This window comes from Cynoglossus semilaevis, chromosome 2 (genome assembly GCF_000523025.1).
Source record: "Cynoglossus semilaevis isolate Cse_v1.0 chromosome 2, Cse_v1.0, whole genome shotgun sequence".
NCBI lineage: Eukaryota > Metazoa > Chordata > Actinopteri > Pleuronectiformes > Cynoglossidae > Cynoglossus > Cynoglossus semilaevis.
In genome coordinates, this window is record NC_024308.1 from 1639181 (window position 1) to 1656730 (window position 17550).

Here is a 17550-nt window from a genome sequence, read left to right on the forward strand (position 1 = left end):
TCTGCGCGCCCCCCTCTGTCCTCAGACCAGATGAAGTCGATGTTTGTGAAGACGTTGACTTTAGACATAAATTCACCTGCAGTGACAGACGTGTCAGCGTTCAATCAAAGTTCACATCCTGTTTTCAGAACTCACTCCTCGATCTAAACTTTGTATCCAAACCCGTGTCCAACAAAAGGTTTTTAAAACTGAGGAAAATAATGGTCGACTTCAGGAGACGTGAGATTTGACTGATGTTGTAATTGATTTTCCATGTGAGCAGTTGTTTCACCTTTTATTTACTGTATGTGTGTGTGTGTGTGTGTGTGTGTGCCACCGTTTGTCGACTAAAAACCCTCTTCACCTTTGTGGTTTTAACGCGGTGATTTTTACAGTTGGTGTTTTTTACAAGGAGATAAAAAGACTTTATAACTCAGTAAAGAGTCTCTTCAAACGGAACAAACGTAAAGGGACAAAATGATCAACGAGAAACTGCTTCATCACAGCTAATGTACGAATGTTTGTGCTGCTGGTTCTCGGCTCCTGGAGGAAACAAAAATAATGTTGTGTCTTTTTTTGTTTGTTAGTTACAGATGAAGACACAGTGAAGAGATACTACGCCAAGTTCGAGGAGAGGTTTTTCCAAACCTGTGAGAAGGAGCTGCTGAAAATCAACACGTTCTATTCAGGTCGGTGTTTGAGATGAAGCCTCGATTTTTAACTTCAACTCTTTGCCTTAGTCAGGAGTTAAATAAAAAAAAAAAAAAAAAAGAAATTTAACACTGAATATTCCAGTATTATTGCTGGAAATTCCTACTTTTATCAACTTGAAACTTCCTGTGTTTGACCACTAGTCGGCGACCTCTGTGTTTAAACACTGAGTTCTGTATTTGAGGCCAGACGGTTGCTTTCACTCCTGTGTTTTTGTCTGATGCAGCGATCATTTCGCTGCGTCGTCGTCGTGGTGTTACCGTTGGTTGTGTGAAACCATCAACACCAACTCTCCCCATTCTTAACTGAACGCCTTATGTAAACCAACATGGTGACATCACACACAGGAGTGTGTGGGTGAGGTGTTACGTGGGTTGGAAGCCTTGTTGTATTTTTGTATTCTGGTGTGTTTCCATTTCCCTTTCGGTCCTGAAGAGTTGGTTTGTGTAACTGCAGCTTCTGTAGGTCAGGCCTGGACCAAGGCTGATCCCACTTGTAATGATGGTTGTATTACTGGCAGATGGATGGATGGATGGATGGATGGATGAGCGGTGCAGACGAGGAACAGAACGTAAATAACCAAGAACCTTGGTCCACTGGACATTTACTTACTTTACTGCCGAGGACATTTCTACAGCCTTCAGAGGAGACCTTTCCTGTCTTTAAATACTGTATGATATGATGGAGACGTCAGTGGAACATTTATCGATTCTCCTCCAAATATGTAGGAGGAACACAGACATTTAATTCTGGACAGAAATGTATTTTTAAATCAAAATATTGATTTGATTTGAGTGAACAAAGTTCATCTTTATTCTGTTTATTTTTCAAAAAAAAAGTTCATCTTTATTCTGTTTATTTTTAATAATTAATAACTTTAATGCAGCTTCACAGAACTGAGCACTTTAATGCAGCTTCACAGAATGATTTTATCTGTCTGTGGTCCACTTACACAAAAAGGAAAAAAAATGCAACAATAAATGTTTTAAGATGCAACCCTGCAGCCAGCCCAGCAGGGGGCACTAGTGAGCATAAATGTATTTTTGTCTTCAACTCTCGTTTTTCTACCACGTTCACTCAGACAAATGAAGCAGGGAATGTCAGTTGTTTCCAACAGACACTTCATCATCAGTCTGTGTGTGTATACTGTACAGGGCTTCCTAGAACAGTGGGGACATGTATGTCGTAACAGACCTGTGGTTTGGGGACCGGTGTCGTTTTGGGGACATTTTCCAGGACGCAGTTTCTTAGAGTTAGTATAGTCATATATTTACATTATAATAATAACAGTGCTATACGCAGACGTGCACTGTGTCCATGAACAGTTGTTTGTTGATTAGAAAAGCTGCCGATGTTCAGAGAGAGAGTGGACCTGGAGAGAGAGGTTAATAGAAGATGCTCCTTTCATACAGGGATATTTCAGTCTTTAAAAGGGTTCACTGACCTTTCAAAGCCACGGGTTGGACCACACTTTCATCATTGTGGGTTACTGTAAATCCACAGCAAAAAGGCGCCTGCACACATCAGTGCTGCAGCAGTGTATCCTTTTATCCTCTGTGTTACTGAGAGCAGAGGAAGATCAGTGGGTTCTTCAGAGCCGACCCGAGGTCCGTCTGCCTCACGGTCCAGTTCTCTGCTGCAGAAACAACAAAACACTCCCAGTGTCTCTGATTTAATCAGATTTAGTCTCAGACTTCCCCCATGTCTCCTGTTGTTATCACATGACAACAGTTGGACTGATGTGGATCCAGACGTCAGAACCTGTGAGGCAGCCGCTCTAATCTGTGGGAATATGGTGTTGCTGTGAACTCAAGCGACAAAGCGTGAAGGTCATCAACTGCCCTGACTGTCTGTTGGAGTGAAGCTTCTGTTCGACTGTTGTCTGTAAATACACACAGTGTCAAAGGAAATGAAGAAGGTTTCGTACGTCAGCAGGTCACGTGGTTCGGTTCGGGAGAAGAATCAAGTCCTAACGCCAGGACGTGAATGGTTAAAGAAGAAAATAGTGGGTCGGTGCAGGGAAGGAGGGAGAAGAGAATCGAATGAAATGCACTTTGACTGTGGCTGACTGACCCAGATAATGATCAGACTCTGGTTTAAGGTTTTAGAAAAACCCGTCTTCAGTCAAGGACATTAGTGTCAGGTCCAGAAGTTGACATTTCTCACAAGACTCAGTGGCACAAAGAATGTTATAAAAGTATTCACATAAAAAATTAATAAGAATCTGTTCTGGCAGAACATGGAATGCCAGGTTCAAATACATTTTATGTCTGGAAAAAAACCCTGAGTCAACTCTCGGCACCGGAGCTTCTTCTGACTGACTGTCTGTTATTTTGTTGTCTGTAGAAAAACTTGCGGAAGCGCAGAGACGTTTTGCCACGCTGCAGAACGAGCTGCAGTCGTCGCTGGACGCCCAGCGCGAGAACAACGTGCCGCCCGGTCTGAGAAAACGCAAGACGGTGTTCCATCTGTCGCAGGAGGAGCGCTGCAAACACCACAACATCAAGGACCTGAAGTTGGCCTTCAGCGAGTTCTACCTCAGCCTCATCCTGCTGCAGAACTACCAGGTGACTGGATACACACACACACACACACACACACACACACACAGACCTAACTCTAATCCTGTCTTTGTGATTCCATGTCGTTCCCAGAACTTGAACTTCACTGGTTTTCGTAAGATCCTGAAGAAACATGACAAGATCCTGGACACGCCTCGTGGAGCCGACTGGCGTGTGGCCCACGTGGAGGTGGCACCGTTCTACACCTGCAAGAAGATCACGCAGCTCATCTCCGAGACTGAGGTCTCACACACACACACACACTCACACACACTCACAGTCAGAAGAACTGCCAAACACATCAACGTCCATTCAAACGTCTGTTGTCTTTTGTCTGTGTCTCAGACCATGGTGACATCAGAGCTGGAGGGAGGAGACCGTCAGAGGGCCATGAAGAGGCTGAGAGTTCCTCCTCTGGGAGCAGCTCAGGTCAGACCGTCAACTATTTGTTGTTAAAAAAAATAAAGTCCTTCTGGACAGTCACGATGTGATTATATTTAGTTAAAAAAAAATAAAACTCCTGTCGTTGTAAATTGTGACCAGAAACTATTTTCTGACAATAATATTGACACAGATACTGGTACAGATACATTTTCTTCAGTGTGTCCAAATGTATAGACTGTCCATTAGAGGGATGATCACTGATTGGACGGTTGAAATATGATTTTCATCGTTCTGCCCATGTGTTAAAAAAATTATATTTAGTAAAAAAAAATAAAACTCCTGTCGTTGTAAATTGTGACCAGAAACTATTTTCTGACAATAATATTGACACAGATACATTTCCTTCAGTGTGTCCAAATAACAACAAATGTATTAACTGTCCATTAGAGCGATGATCACTGATTGGACGGTTGAAATATTATTTTCATCGTTCTGCCCATGTGTTAAAAAATCTGATATTTTTTTTATTTTTAACCCAAATAATGTGTTAATTTCGACAACACCAACTGACTGATGAAAAAACGTTAAAATCTAATCACACATGAGTTTCCGATTTTATTGAACACTTCATCAAAAACTGACATTAAAGATGGTCAAAAGTCAAAGTTGCTGATTACAAAACAGAAGTTCATTTCCTGTCTGACAGATGTGTCATAGTGTTATTACTGTTATTACTGTTATTACTGTTATTAAGAACCTAGTTACTGTAGTTACGGGCTGTAAAGTCACGGTGCAGAGGATAAACATGAAGTCAGAACCGAACCGGAGAAGCCTGTCATAGATACGGTGAGATGGAAACGCAGATGTGAGGAGACGGAGACGGAGACGGAGAAACCATGAGAGGCTTCATTGATTTTATAAGTGCCTTTCCATCGGCCGCACACACAGGATATCCTCCGAAATACTAGAGGCTGGTGGTACTTTAGGTTATATCTGCTGTCGTTACTGCGTTAATCACTGTCGTACCTGCCTCGTCTTGGACGACGTGAGCGTTGATCTTTGAATGGACCTCACGGAACTGGGTCAAAGTTTGACGACAGGTTAAAGTTTCTGTTACAATTTCATATTTTCTTCTTCACACCTTTTATTCATTTGTTTGTTTGTTTGTTTGTTTGTTTGTTTTCTCAGCCTGCTTTGGCCTGGACAACCTTCCGCGTCGGCCCCTGCGTTGGCCTGGACAACCTTCCGCGTCGGCCTCTTCTGCGGCTTCTTCATCATCCTCGCCATCGCGTTTGTTCTGACCGGTAAGTTCTCAGGAAACACTTTCCTTCTAGAACGTTCTACCTGGGCCGCAGATGAGTGACCCGTCTGTGGTTCTGCGGTTCTTCAGGCGCCGTCTTCATACGTTTTGAAAACGTGTGGCCTCTGGTGAGGATCTATCGCGGTGGCTTCCTGTTGATCCAGTTCCTCTTCCTGTTGGGCATTAACACGTACGGATGGAGACAGGCGGGAGTCAACCATGTTCTCATCTTTGAGATCAACCCTCGGAACAACCTGTCACACCAACACCTGTTTGAGGTCAGAACGTGACGACGTGAAGACGGATCTGAACTGGGTTTTTCTTTCTCTGGGCTTCAGTTTTTTCACGTGTTTTACGGTAACTCTCCTGCGTCACTGCTCCTCAGATCGCTGGTTTCCTGGGAGTCTTGTGGTGTCTCAGCATCCTCTCCTGTCTCTACTCGGAGTACACCCACATCCCCATGCAGATCAACCCGCTCATCCTGTACGGCTTCATGGTTCTCTTCCTCATCAACCCCTTCAAGACCTGCTACTACAAGTCACGATTCTGGCTCCTCAAACTGCTGGTCAGTGTCACCGACTCCTCCGGTCCAGATCGACTGAACTAAGAATTGTCAGTCGATTTCATCGGCTGGATATTAGCAGAATTACGTAGTATCTGTAAGAATCTTTATTGTTTTTTCCTCCGATAATGAAAACCTGAACACAATGCCTGGGTTTCACCAAAACATTTTTGGGCACAAACGGCTGTATATTAAAGTGAAAGCCACTAGATGGCAGCATAGCAGCTCATTTATCGGCAAAAAGTAGGGATATCGGACATCCCTACATAGAACCCATAAATGATTTACTGATTTAATATAGCGTCTGGCCACTAGGGTCAAGTTTCAAAATAGAATTCAGTGTAGTGCATTATGGGTATTTTTTCGACGTGAGTGACACGAGTCAAAAGTCGTGTTTTTTTTTTTTTTTTTTTTCCTGGACTCAAACAGTGACCAGGAACGTATTAAATCATATCGTGGCACGAGGGTAAAAACCTGATCCTTTTTTGTCTTTTGTACAATTTCAACAGACATTATAAACGTGCACGTGTGAGAGAGAGTGCACGTGAGACAGAGGATGGTGCAGTGAGACAGAGGGCAGCAGACTGCAGAGATAATAGAATGCAGCCGCGTCTCGGGGGAGGTGGAGGCTGTGACTGTGCAATCATTACGGGCATAGATCTATCAGTATGTTGATGCCCTTAGCTCCTCTGTCCCTCCTCCTCCTCTTCTTCCTCCTCCTCTTCTTCCTCCTCCTCCTCTTCCTCCTCTTCTTCCTCCTCCTCCTCCCCCGCAGCAGCAGCAGCTCCTCCTATTATCCCTCTCTCACAGTTTTGTCTTTAATCTTAAATCTCTGAACATGAAGGAGTGGAAACGGCCACAATAAAACCACGTGTTTGCAGTTTATGTTTATATGGTAGAAACAAATGTAATAAATACTGTGTTTCAGTGAAGACGAGACGGAGGACAAACTTTTCATTATGGGACAAACAGCAGGGACAAACAGCTGGATTAACTGCTGTTTGTCCACGAAATGAAAACCTCGGCAGCTGAGCCCCGACACTGTGTGTGTGTGTGGGAAACGGCCACACAATCAATACAAACTTTGATTGACATGTTGATAGAACCACATAATGAGCTGATACAGTTCTGTAAGAGGAGATCAATATTGGACATTTGCAGTGGAGACGGCGTTTGTGCAGGTTTTTTTTTTTCCATCTTTTTCCATCTCGGCCCTGAATGTCACACGGAGCCTGAGGCGGAGACGGAGACGGAGTTGACTGGGTCGGGGTTTGGACTGTTTTATGAAGGAGGTCCAATAACTGAGCTGCAGCTACAGAACAACAGAACAGCAACATTAATACACACACAGACAGAGAGTGTGTGTGTGTGTGTGTGTGTCATTAGTGTCGTGGTGTGGCTGCTGCTGATAAGCTGCTGTGGAGCTTTTATCTGCCGGTGTTTTATTCATAATTAATAGGGTCGTTTCCTGCTCGGTGCATCCCTGTTGAAACACTCTGACAATTACACACTAATTAATTGTTGATTGACTCGGTCACAGTGCTGTAAAAACACTCACACAATCAGGGTTGAACGGGTTAAGACCATTTAACCAGTGCGACGTCCAGACGTTTTCTGCAGCGAACGTTTCCGGGTTTTTGAAAAAAAAAGAAAATACTGTCGATTCTCCTGACGTTTCTGTTCCGTTCGTCCATCTTTCCTTTTTCCTCATTTACTCTTTATATTTTTTTTTTCTCTCCTTCCAGTTCCGGGTTTTCACGGCTCCGTTCCACAGAGTGGAGTTTGCCGACTTCTGGTTGGCCGATCAGCTCAACTCCCTGGTGTTTGTCCTGATGGACCTGGAGTATCTCATCTGTTTCTACATCTTTGAGCTGCAGTGGGGCAACAGCAGAGGCCTGCTGCCCGTTTCTAAAGGTGAGGGTTCGATTCCACACACACTCATGAAACAGTGGGTTAGCTCAACATCTGATTCAGCCGAAGGTTTGTCGAAGGCTAGCTCTAGCATGCAGGTGTAATTTTTTAGATTTTTTAGGGAACACAACAATGACAGAGTTGTCACTGTCCTGTCAGCAAATGTGATGTGAACATGGTTTTAATGTCTGCCCACTGTCACCACCAACACTGGCCGCTCAGCCCCCGCTCTGACAATTAACATGGAGCTAATGGAACATAAATGTTTGGCCACAAGGGGGGGCGGGGGGGTCGTGATGTGACCTTCATAATAATGAGCTTTTCTTGGTAGCAGCAGATGTGAGTCATGATGAGAGACAGAGAATGTTGACGTTTCTGTTCTGTTCCGTTCCGTTCCAGATGCCGGAGCGTTCGTCTGCCACAGCTACTCGTACGGACTTCGTGCCATCATCCAGTGCATGCCCGCCTGGATCCGCTTCATCCAGTGTCTGAGGCGTTACCGCGACTCAAAGAGGGCCTTCCCTCACCTGGTGAACGCTGGGAAATATTCCACCACCTTCTTTGTCGTCACCTTCGCGGCGCTGTACGCCACGCACAGAGGTAAGAGGCCGATCTTACGAGAATTCACCGAATGTTTCGTTGAAGGAGTTCAGTTTCGTTAACAGAGAGCTAGCCTACTGGAGAACCGTCGTCTCTCTCCGGTGTTTGTTCTCTGGGAACGTATGCGGCCCAAGCTAGCTTTCCCACCGCTACCTCACGTTTAGGGAGAGAGAGTGATTCTTTGACAATCATGTTCTTTCTGCTCCAGTGAGGGCAGCAACAACGTCCAGTCATTTAGGGTACGTTACTAAACGTTACTAAACGTTACGTTGCTAAATCCAGTAAACTGTAGCTTCAGTTTCCGTCTTTTCTCCTTCAAGCTTCCCTCTTGACACTCGTGTAAATATCTCAGTTGTAACAAGTCATTATCTGAGCTACTGTTGCCTTTCTGTTTAGCATGAATTCCAGTCAGGAGTTTCACTCTTCCTGATCCTGGTTATAGGTCACTGAGCTCCAGGAAACAAGCCACTCTCTGAAACATTTGTGTTTTGAATCTTTCATGTGAAGATACTGACACTTTCTTGGTCTTAGAGTCACACACTATCATCTAACAGTCAGGGTTTGGACGTCGGGGTTTGATCCTAAAGCAGAGACTGATTCACTTTGACAAAGAACAAAAAAAACACACTGAGGTGAACGGCCGAGAAGCGGTTCATTTTGGAGAAAAGGAAATAAAACATCAAAAACTGCCAAAACAAAAAAAAATTCTCAGTTCACTCAAACAGAAACACACACACAGACACACACACTCCAGTTCCCTCCACGACTTCACACACACAGCAGGATCGACTGGTCACAGTCAGGATTTTAAAGGCAGCAGATTAGAACCAGCCTCAGGTGTGTCTCGTCTGCAGCACCTGGGAACTCAGGCCACGCCTCCAGCCTCACACACACACACACACACACAGTATTTGTTGTAGTATTATGTGTGTTCAGTACACAGCGGTGACCTTGAGTTTCCAGAACCTCAGATTTTTTCTGCAGCTTTGAAGTGGAAATATCAGTGGTTTGTCGAACACAAGTGTGAACTCAGAAGGTTTTTGTAGATTTAAGTCCACGTCAGGAGGAGAGGAGGGAAACCTGCAGAGCAGTGATTAGAGTTCTGGTTAGAAGTCCAGTCACTCTCCGCAATTATTCACATTCAGATTCTGTATCACAAAGGAGTTCGTGTTCAAAGACACAGCAGTCGGGGTTCACTTCTTCTCCTCCTCAGATATTTGTCCTTTTTATTTATTTTTTTCATTTCAAAGCTGCTGTTTTCTTCTCCCATATTCAAATTCTTCATCAGACGTCAGTGAAATGTCAGCGGTGAAACATTACCTTCACACTGGTGAACAGTTAAAAGCTACTTTCCTGCTGGAGTTTTTTATATGAAATTTGAATCAGTGAGCTGGTTTCCTAAGCTGAGCAGCAGCAGTGATCTGATAAAGACAGACCCAGGAAGAGAGACAGACAGACGGACAGACGGTCGGACAGACAGACAGACGGTCGGACAGACCTGCGTTCTCGTCCGCAGCTCAGAAGGAAAGTCGTCTATTAAATCATCTCCTGCTTCCTCCTCTGGTCTGAGCTCTAATGGCCTTCGCTTCATGTCTTATTCTGTGTGAAGCTGCTTCGTCCTGAATGATAATGGAGGCCCAGACTGATCACTGGTTAAATGATGGAAGCACACACACACACACACACACTGACACACACACTGACTCACTGAAATGATTGAGGAAATTGCCTGCTGGGAAGGCAGTGTTTTTTTATGTAGAATTTATTGTTGTTTGTTTTTGTTTTTTTTGACTCTTTGATGAATGAAAACTAACGCTGGATCAACCTGACAACAAGACACGGACCAATGAGCTGTGGCAAATATTTAAACCAATGAATCAATTAATTAGTCAATTGATACTAAACTGGAGGAACACGTTAGCGTGAGCCAATCAGAGCTAGGTTTGTGGGCTGGTAGGCAGGAGGTCCAATCAGAGTGGACCTGTGACCTGTAGTAGAATAAACAGAAGAACTCTGATCCACCAGGAGAATAGTTATTGATTCATATTAATTGGGACAAAGACTAAGTTACAATTAAGTCTAAACAAAAAGATTTATAGCATTATTAAATTTAAAAAATTTTAATAAACAGACAAATATTTTGCTCGTGAGTTCACGTCACGTACATGTTCCTCTAATATTTTTTTCCTATCCTCCAACTTTTTTTCCAGACCTGACGTTTACTCTGTGAAATGAGTTTTTAAGTTTTAAAACAACATTTTAAGTTTTTAAAACAACATGACCTTTTTGACCTTCTCAAATGTCAAAGACGTCATTTTTTTAATTTATATTTGTCATGTAAACACGACACACGTCATTTTTAGCCTTTAATGTGAAATATGAAGTTTTGTTTTTTTTTCACCGTAGTGGATTAGAAAACCGACGCCCGGTCGTTTGTCGCTGCTGAAACAAACAAACAAACAAACAAACAAACAAACAAACAAACAGCTGCAGCAGTTTTATGTTCACAGCTGTTACAGACAGTGTGTGTGTGTGTGTGTGTGTGTGTGTGTGTCACCTTCATCCCTAACCCCGTCACACGGCTCCAGCTCCTGATGACCTCACTGCTGATTCACACCACTGTTCCAGGAAATGCCTGCAATTTTTTTTTCTACGGGAAATGAATGAATAAATAAACCGTAAATTTAAGAAGTAAATCCCGGGTTCTCCGGTCGAGGTGTGTGTGTGTGTGTGTGCGGTTTCTCCCGATCTGAACGTGTCATTCATCTCTGATAGATATGGGTCAAATCTCCTCTATTTTTGGAAATCCACTGCCGTTCCTGGTGTCACTCTGGGGTTTGAGGTGAAGGCAGTTTGGTGGAAGCCGAGCTCCGAGCTGGGAGTTTCTGTCCACGTTAGTGATTGGACTCTGTCATGAAACTGTAGCCTGAGCACACACTCGGACGGCTGCAACCAGAGACCAGGATTTCCTGGTTGAGGCAGAATTCCCAGGTCTCGTGTGACACAGTGTGTGATCGTACACAGAGCAGGAGGATCAATACACAGAGCAGTGGCTCCAAACACACGGCTGGTACAGATGCAGCGGAGTTCACGCCGCTTTAAGCCTGAGCTTCATCCACAGAGAGGCCGAGGAAGGACGACAGGAAGTAGATCTGACCAAAATAGAAACGGTCGACAGGAAGGAGGAGAGCGACCAGTCAGAGAGACGGAACGGATTTAAAAGAAATGTTGAAACAGTGGCTACAACAACAAAGAAGAAAGACGTCAGTTAGAAGGATGGGAGAGGAGAGGAGGGGAGGAGAGGAGGAGGGGTGAGGAGCAGTAATGACCAGACCGAGGCCTCACACATGTCCACTGGACTCGGCCAGAATTTAAATGAGTCCAGAGCCGACAGATTTTATAAGTTCATTTCATTTATTGAGCCTTTGTTCATCATCAGGAGAGGAGCTGAAACAGAGTCCGACCTCCTCCTCACCTGAGGAGAACAGCAGCAGTGACAGCAGCAGCAGTAACAGCAGCAGCAGCAGCAGCAGCAGCAGCAGTAACAGCAGCAGCAGTAACAGCAGTAGTAACAGCAGCAGTGACCTGTGACCTGTGTTGACCTCTGCTCAGAGTCTAATCAACGTCCCTGTGTTTCAGCACCAGATTAGATCCAGTTTCTCCTTCAGAACCGTCCAACCATAAACACGACTGTTTTCAAATCTCTGAACCTCTTTGTCTTCTTTGAACAGTTTAAACGCTGTATCAGACCAGAAGCACTGGGATGGTGGGCTCTGATTGGCTGATTGTTTACAGCTGATCAAATATCAGTGCATCTTAAACACATGCTGTTGTTCAATATATCATATTATATTAGTATTTAAATGGAAAACTCCCAGTGTGCAGTCAGCTGTGAGTCGTACGAATGTATGAGCCTCAAATGAGCTCTGTTTTTATTCTCCTTCAGTCTCTTGTACCTGAGAACAGGTACAAGAGACTCATGCTCACACATGTGTGTTGATGAGACACAGGGTCAGTGACCTGTGACCTGTGTTGACCTCTGCTCAGAGTCTAATCAACGTCCCTGTCCGTGCTTTAACCCCTGGTGTTAACCAGCCTGGTGGGAAACAGAAGGGTTAAAAACTACGACACTCTCAGAACCTCAGAACCTCAGCCCTCAGAACCTCAGAACCACAGGCCTCAGAACCTTGGGCCTCAGAACCTCAGGCCTCAGCACCTCAGAACCTCAGAACCTCAGACCTCAGAACCTCAGAACCTCAGGCCCTCAGGACTCAGAACCTCAGAACCTAAGAACCTCAGAACCTCAGAACCTCAGGACTCAGAACCTCAGGCCTCAGAACCTCAGAACCTCAGAACCTCAGAACTCCCATCACTGGACATGTTCCTCCAGTCCAGTCGACCGTCCGGTCGTGACTGTAATCTACGGCTGAGAAACCTCCGTCACTCAGCTGATGGAGACAACAGCAGTGATTCTCAGTCAGAACTGTCCCCCCTGATCTGCTCCCTGGCCTCTCATTGGCCGACGGCAGGAAGAAGCTGTGACTGTGACAAATGGCAGCCAGACCAGTTGCCGTCTGGGTCTGAGGAGACCGTGTTAGGCCAACGAACGAGGCCCTGATGGTCGGGCTTCAACCAAGAGCACAGACCGACCGTCGGTGTAGGTCATTAATGTAGGTCATTAGTAGAAACATATATTATGGTATGTCATACAGGTAACGTGGCCCATATTCACTGTTATTGGAGAGAGTTTTCATAATGAATTAATGACATAATTAATTAAAAAAAGGTTAATTGGTCAAACTAAACTTTACATAGTCAGTAACAAAAATCAACAAATAATAATAATCAAATTATAAGTGTCTCCTCCAATAGATGATTGTAATTATATTATATTATTATTCAACTCATTGTTGACTCTGTGCAGCGGACTCTTCTGGACTCGTCACTGTATGAGATTAAAAACGTTCACCTTGTTATTAACAGGAAACGTTAGAACTAATAAATCAGCCCACGAAGATGGCTCGTGTTATCGTGAAACAAGGGCTCCATCTAGCGGTCAAATGCTTATAGAACGTTTCACTTTATTCGTCATGAAAGCATAGAGAGATGGAATACATTTTTTTTTAAATGTTTTAAACTTATGTTTGTTTGTCTGTTTGTTCCAGAACAAGGGCACACCGACGCCGACACGTTCTTCTACATGCTGATCGTGTTCTCCATCATCAGTTCTCTGTACACACTGATCTGGGACCTGCGTATGGACTGGGGCCTGTTTGACCGTGGAGCTGGAGAAAACACCTTCCTGAGGGAAGAAATCGTTTACCCACACAAGGTGAGAATTCAACCGACAGTCTGATAACGTCTGACAGAGACGTTCAGACGTGGACTTGTCTTTGAAGGTTCTCCTCAGAACTGTTCAGATCAAAGCCACACTTTTATTAAAAGACGTTTGAATTCTCATCACTGAAGAGGTTTGAAACCCCCCCCTCAAAAATCTTCAACCTTCGAACAGTGATGGAAGTCCACGTTCTCTTGCAGGCGTATTACTACTGCGCCATCCTGGAGGACGTCATCCTGCGTTTCGCCTGGACCATCCAGCTCTCTCTGGTCACCATGACCAAGATCCACTCTGTCGGCGACATCGTAGCCACCGTGCTGGCTCCTCTGGAGGTCTTCAGGTGGGTCCATGCTCCGTAGTGTGTGTTTTTCCCAAACGTGTTGGTGAGTAAACAACGTCTTTCTCAACCTAGGGTTCGCGGCCCTTGTCACAGCCTTTGATATTTGATTTTGTTTCTAAACGTTAAATATCTGGTTGGAGAACCAACATCCAGTGAACAGTTTAAATATTTTTAAACATTTATTTGTGAAATACTTTCAATTCTAAATATTACTAGTTTGTTTATATTACACTACGTCCAGTAGGGGGCAGTTGGACCTCGAACATTGTTGTACTAGACATTAAAATAATTTTTTGTAGTTGTCATTTATCATATGTTTGAATTGAAGTATTTTGAAGAATTATTTATCTGTCTTGGTGTAAAAAAAAAAAAACAAGACAAACAAGGTTGGAAATTTCCAGAAACTTCCAGAGATTCATGTCCAGAGACATGACCTCCAGGACTCACGTCAGAAAACACAAAAACGTTAAAAAAAAAAAAAGTTTCGATTTCATTAATATTTACGGTAATCAGAGGTAAATCGTGTAATCCATTCCCGACTCCAACAATCCCATAATCCCTTCACATCCGGTGAATCACCTCCGGGTCCCTCCCCCTCGTCTGCAGGCGTTTCGTGTGGAACTTCTTCCGTCTGGAGAACGAACACCTGAACAACTGCGGTGAGTTCCGGGCCGTCAGGGACATCTCTGTGGCTCCGCTCAACGCCGACGCCCAGACGCTGCGGGAGCAGATGATGGACCAGGAGGACGGCGTCCGCAACCGCTCGGGCAAAAAGACCTGGAAGAGATCCCACAGCCTGTCACTCCGGCGCCCCCTACTGTCCACATCACAGTAAGACTCAATGTTGACATTTGAGTAGAAATATTTTAGTATAAACTAAAAATATTTTAGTGTATCTTGGTATATGGAACAGCTGGAGAACAGTGTCAGGAGTGATCTGTGATAGAAGAGTGTCAGCTAAGGTGAAGGGAAAGTTTTACAGGACGGTGGTGAGACCAGCCATGATGTATGGTTTAGAGACTGTAGCGGTATATTATTGTAAAGACATGAAAAATTTTTTGAATGAACATTTTCATTTTCAAAAAACATTTTTCAAAGAAAATTTAAAAAATGTTTTTTCAAGAACATTTTTTAAAATTTTTCAAAAAACAATTTCAACAAAAAATATTTTTAAAAAAGACTTTTCAAAAAGATTTTTTCAAAATTTTTTTTTTGAAAATTTTCAAGAAATTATTTTTTCAAAGATTTTAACCAAAATTTTTCAAAAACTGACCAATTTTGAATGACAAGATTCTCTTTAGGAGTGACAAGAATGGACAGAATCAGGAATGAGGTCATTAGAGGGACAACAGAGACAGGAAGGTTAGGAGACAAAGACAGAGAAGCCAGATTGAGATGGTTTGGACATGTGCAGAGGAGGGACAGTGGAGACATTGGTAGAAGAATGTTAGAGATGGAGCTACCAGGTAGGAGAAAGAGAGGAAGGTCAAAGAGGAGACATATGGATGCAGTGAAGGAGGACATGCAGATAGTTGGAGTCAGAGAAGGAGATGCAGAGAACAGGGAGAGATGGAAATCAATGATTTGCTGTGGAAAAATGGACAAAGCCGAAAGAAATTGAAGAGTGTATCTTGGTATAAAAATTTGGAGGATTTTAAGTAGTTCTATTCCTCCCTATTAGATGTAGAAAATATTTTTTTAAATAAATTTTCCAGGTAATGTCTTTAATTTTATTTAATTGCAAACTCAATTCCCTTCTTAGACCAAACTAAACCCTCTGAGGGGGAGTTCTGGCCCACGGGCCGTATGTTTGTCACCCTGCGTCAGATCAAACCATGAAGTAAATCCTGTTTATTTTATATTTTTTACATCTTTTTTCTCCTCTAGATCGAAAAAGGACACGAAGGTGCTTATTGAAGACACGGATGACGAGGCCTTCAGCTGAGCCCCCCCCCCATCTTTAACACACACACACACGTATACACACACACCCAGTTCTATACTTATACAGACCTCAGTCACCGACTCTCAGCCTTAACATTCACTCCTGCAGTTGTAATAATTAACCTCTGTGTAAACCTTTAACTCAGCAAAGACTGCCAACCTGAAGGTGGTCTGTATAAGTATAGCACACACACACACACACACACACACACACCTACTAAAGCACAAACACAGTGTCATTGTGAGGTGAAGGACAGACGTCACGGTGAAGATCAACCTCCTCTCAGACCTTTCTGAAAGTGCTGTTTATCTTGGGACTTTTTTCTTTCTTTTAAATTTGCCTTATATATATATATATGTTTTTTTTTCTGGGCTACACACGACTGTTTGCACACACGCACTGTAACTCCAACACCAGGATCAACGGGGAGACGACGGAGTCAATCAGACCTGATCGTGAACCGGACACAGCATATCAAAAAACCAATCCACTGGTTCCACCGCGTTGGTTCTTTTTTATATTCCACCCGTTTCTTCTTCTTCTTCTTTTTCTGCCGGTTGTTTTTACCTCAACAATCACTCAGTCTTTGCAGAGGCACTTGCAGGAAAAGTGCATTTTAATTCACAAAACAAGAGGAAAAGTTTGGATTCAAACCTTTCCAGTCTGTGAAGTTACTTTGTAACATAAATATTTAATATCTTGGATGTGCATTATTATTATTATTATAATTATTATTACTACTCTGTTGTAGTCGCTCAGTACTTCTACATGTGTTGTTTATACTAGTCAGACTAGTACAATGATGATTCTTAATGTATTTTATAACGTTTGGAATGTTTTCTCTTGGTTAAAACTGTGCCAAACTTTTAATAAGTCTCGTGTCAGAAACCCCTTCGTCCCCGACTTTGAAAAAATTTGATCAAAAACGTTTGTGGCATCACGTGGTTTCTTGAAGGGCCCTGGTAGCTTCAGTCTGTTCGATGTGCATCTTTGCGATTAACTACCAAAGCCTGGTTTTTATGAATGTGTTTTTGTAGCAGTGGCAGCTTCGTCCGCTGAGCCCCGTCCACGTGAGTCAAACGTAACAAACCCAAACGCCTGCAGGGTTTTTCTGTGTCCGTTCAGGCTGTTGTAACAGGCAGCCGTTTCCTCCTGTAGGGACTGTTTGAACTAGTGTAGTATTTCTGTCAGTGTAGTACTATAGAAAAGTAGACAAACTCGGTGTGTTGTATTTCTGCCGTCAGTTTGCCTCGTGAACAGGCAAAAAAAAAAAAATTACAGAAAATGTTGCCATATCTGTTAAAAAAAACAAACAAAAACAAATTGGTTGTTTTCAAGTCAGGAAACAAAATGGCCGCCTCCAGTTAAGTTGTATTTGAGCTGGTTCTTCACAGCAGAGCTAGCTAGCTACTGTCCAAGTATGTGAGCTTCACCAGCCGCAGTCAGATGTGAGAGTGTACGAGAGTCAAGAAGAAGAAAAAAGACAACAGTTGTTTCAAAAAGAAAAAGGAAAGAAACACAGTTTTTACTCACAGTTGCTGCTGACAGCAGCCATGTTGGTTGAAACCAGGGTCCAGTTCCTGTTAGCTAATGAGTTCAGGTGGGATCACCACCAGAAGGGGGCGTTACTCTTGTCGAGTTTGTGGACCCTGAGCAGGGACTGTGTAAAGTTCCCACGGTTCTTCTCTGTCCACCAGGTGGAGACACTTTTGATGTTGAAAAGTGCTCTTAACTAAATGAGTCTTTTGTCTAAATCGAACACATTGTTTTCCTACAGCAGTGAAAGTCCTTTCTACTGCCATCACACTCACGGTTTTATACCAACTCCGTGCTGGAGGGGTTCTTTATAATGACCTTTGACTACGTACTTTTTAGGGCAAAAATGTAAGACTTTATATACATTGTTTTTATTACACTCG

At 43.4% G+C, this 17550-nt stretch overlaps 1 protein-coding gene across 1 annotated transcript in view; it reads left to right on the forward strand.

Moving 5' to 3' along the window:
• Positions 1 to 17550, forward strand: part of xpr1a (xenotropic and polytropic retrovirus receptor 1a) — a 50058-nt gene that overhangs the window by 29861 nt on the left and 2647 nt on the right. The window contains exons 3-15 of the mRNA XM_008330281.3: positions 567 to 668; positions 3037 to 3257; positions 3345 to 3494; positions 3597 to 3680; positions 4858 to 4939; positions 5026 to 5213; positions 5321 to 5500; positions 7243 to 7411; positions 7808 to 8008; positions 13174 to 13340; positions 13547 to 13686; positions 14293 to 14517; positions 15574 to 17534. Coding sequence (XP_008328503.1) covers positions 567 to 668; positions 3037 to 3257; positions 3345 to 3494; positions 3597 to 3680; positions 4858 to 4939; positions 5026 to 5213; positions 5321 to 5500; positions 7243 to 7411; positions 7808 to 8008; positions 13174 to 13340; positions 13547 to 13686; positions 14293 to 14517; positions 15574 to 15631 — 1967 coding nt within the window. The 3' untranslated portion in view covers positions 15632 to 17534. The remainder of the gene's footprint in view (positions 1 to 566; positions 669 to 3036; positions 3258 to 3344; positions 3495 to 3596; positions 3681 to 4857; positions 4940 to 5025; positions 5214 to 5320; positions 5501 to 7242; positions 7412 to 7807; positions 8009 to 13173; positions 13341 to 13546; positions 13687 to 14292; positions 14518 to 15573; positions 17535 to 17550) is intronic.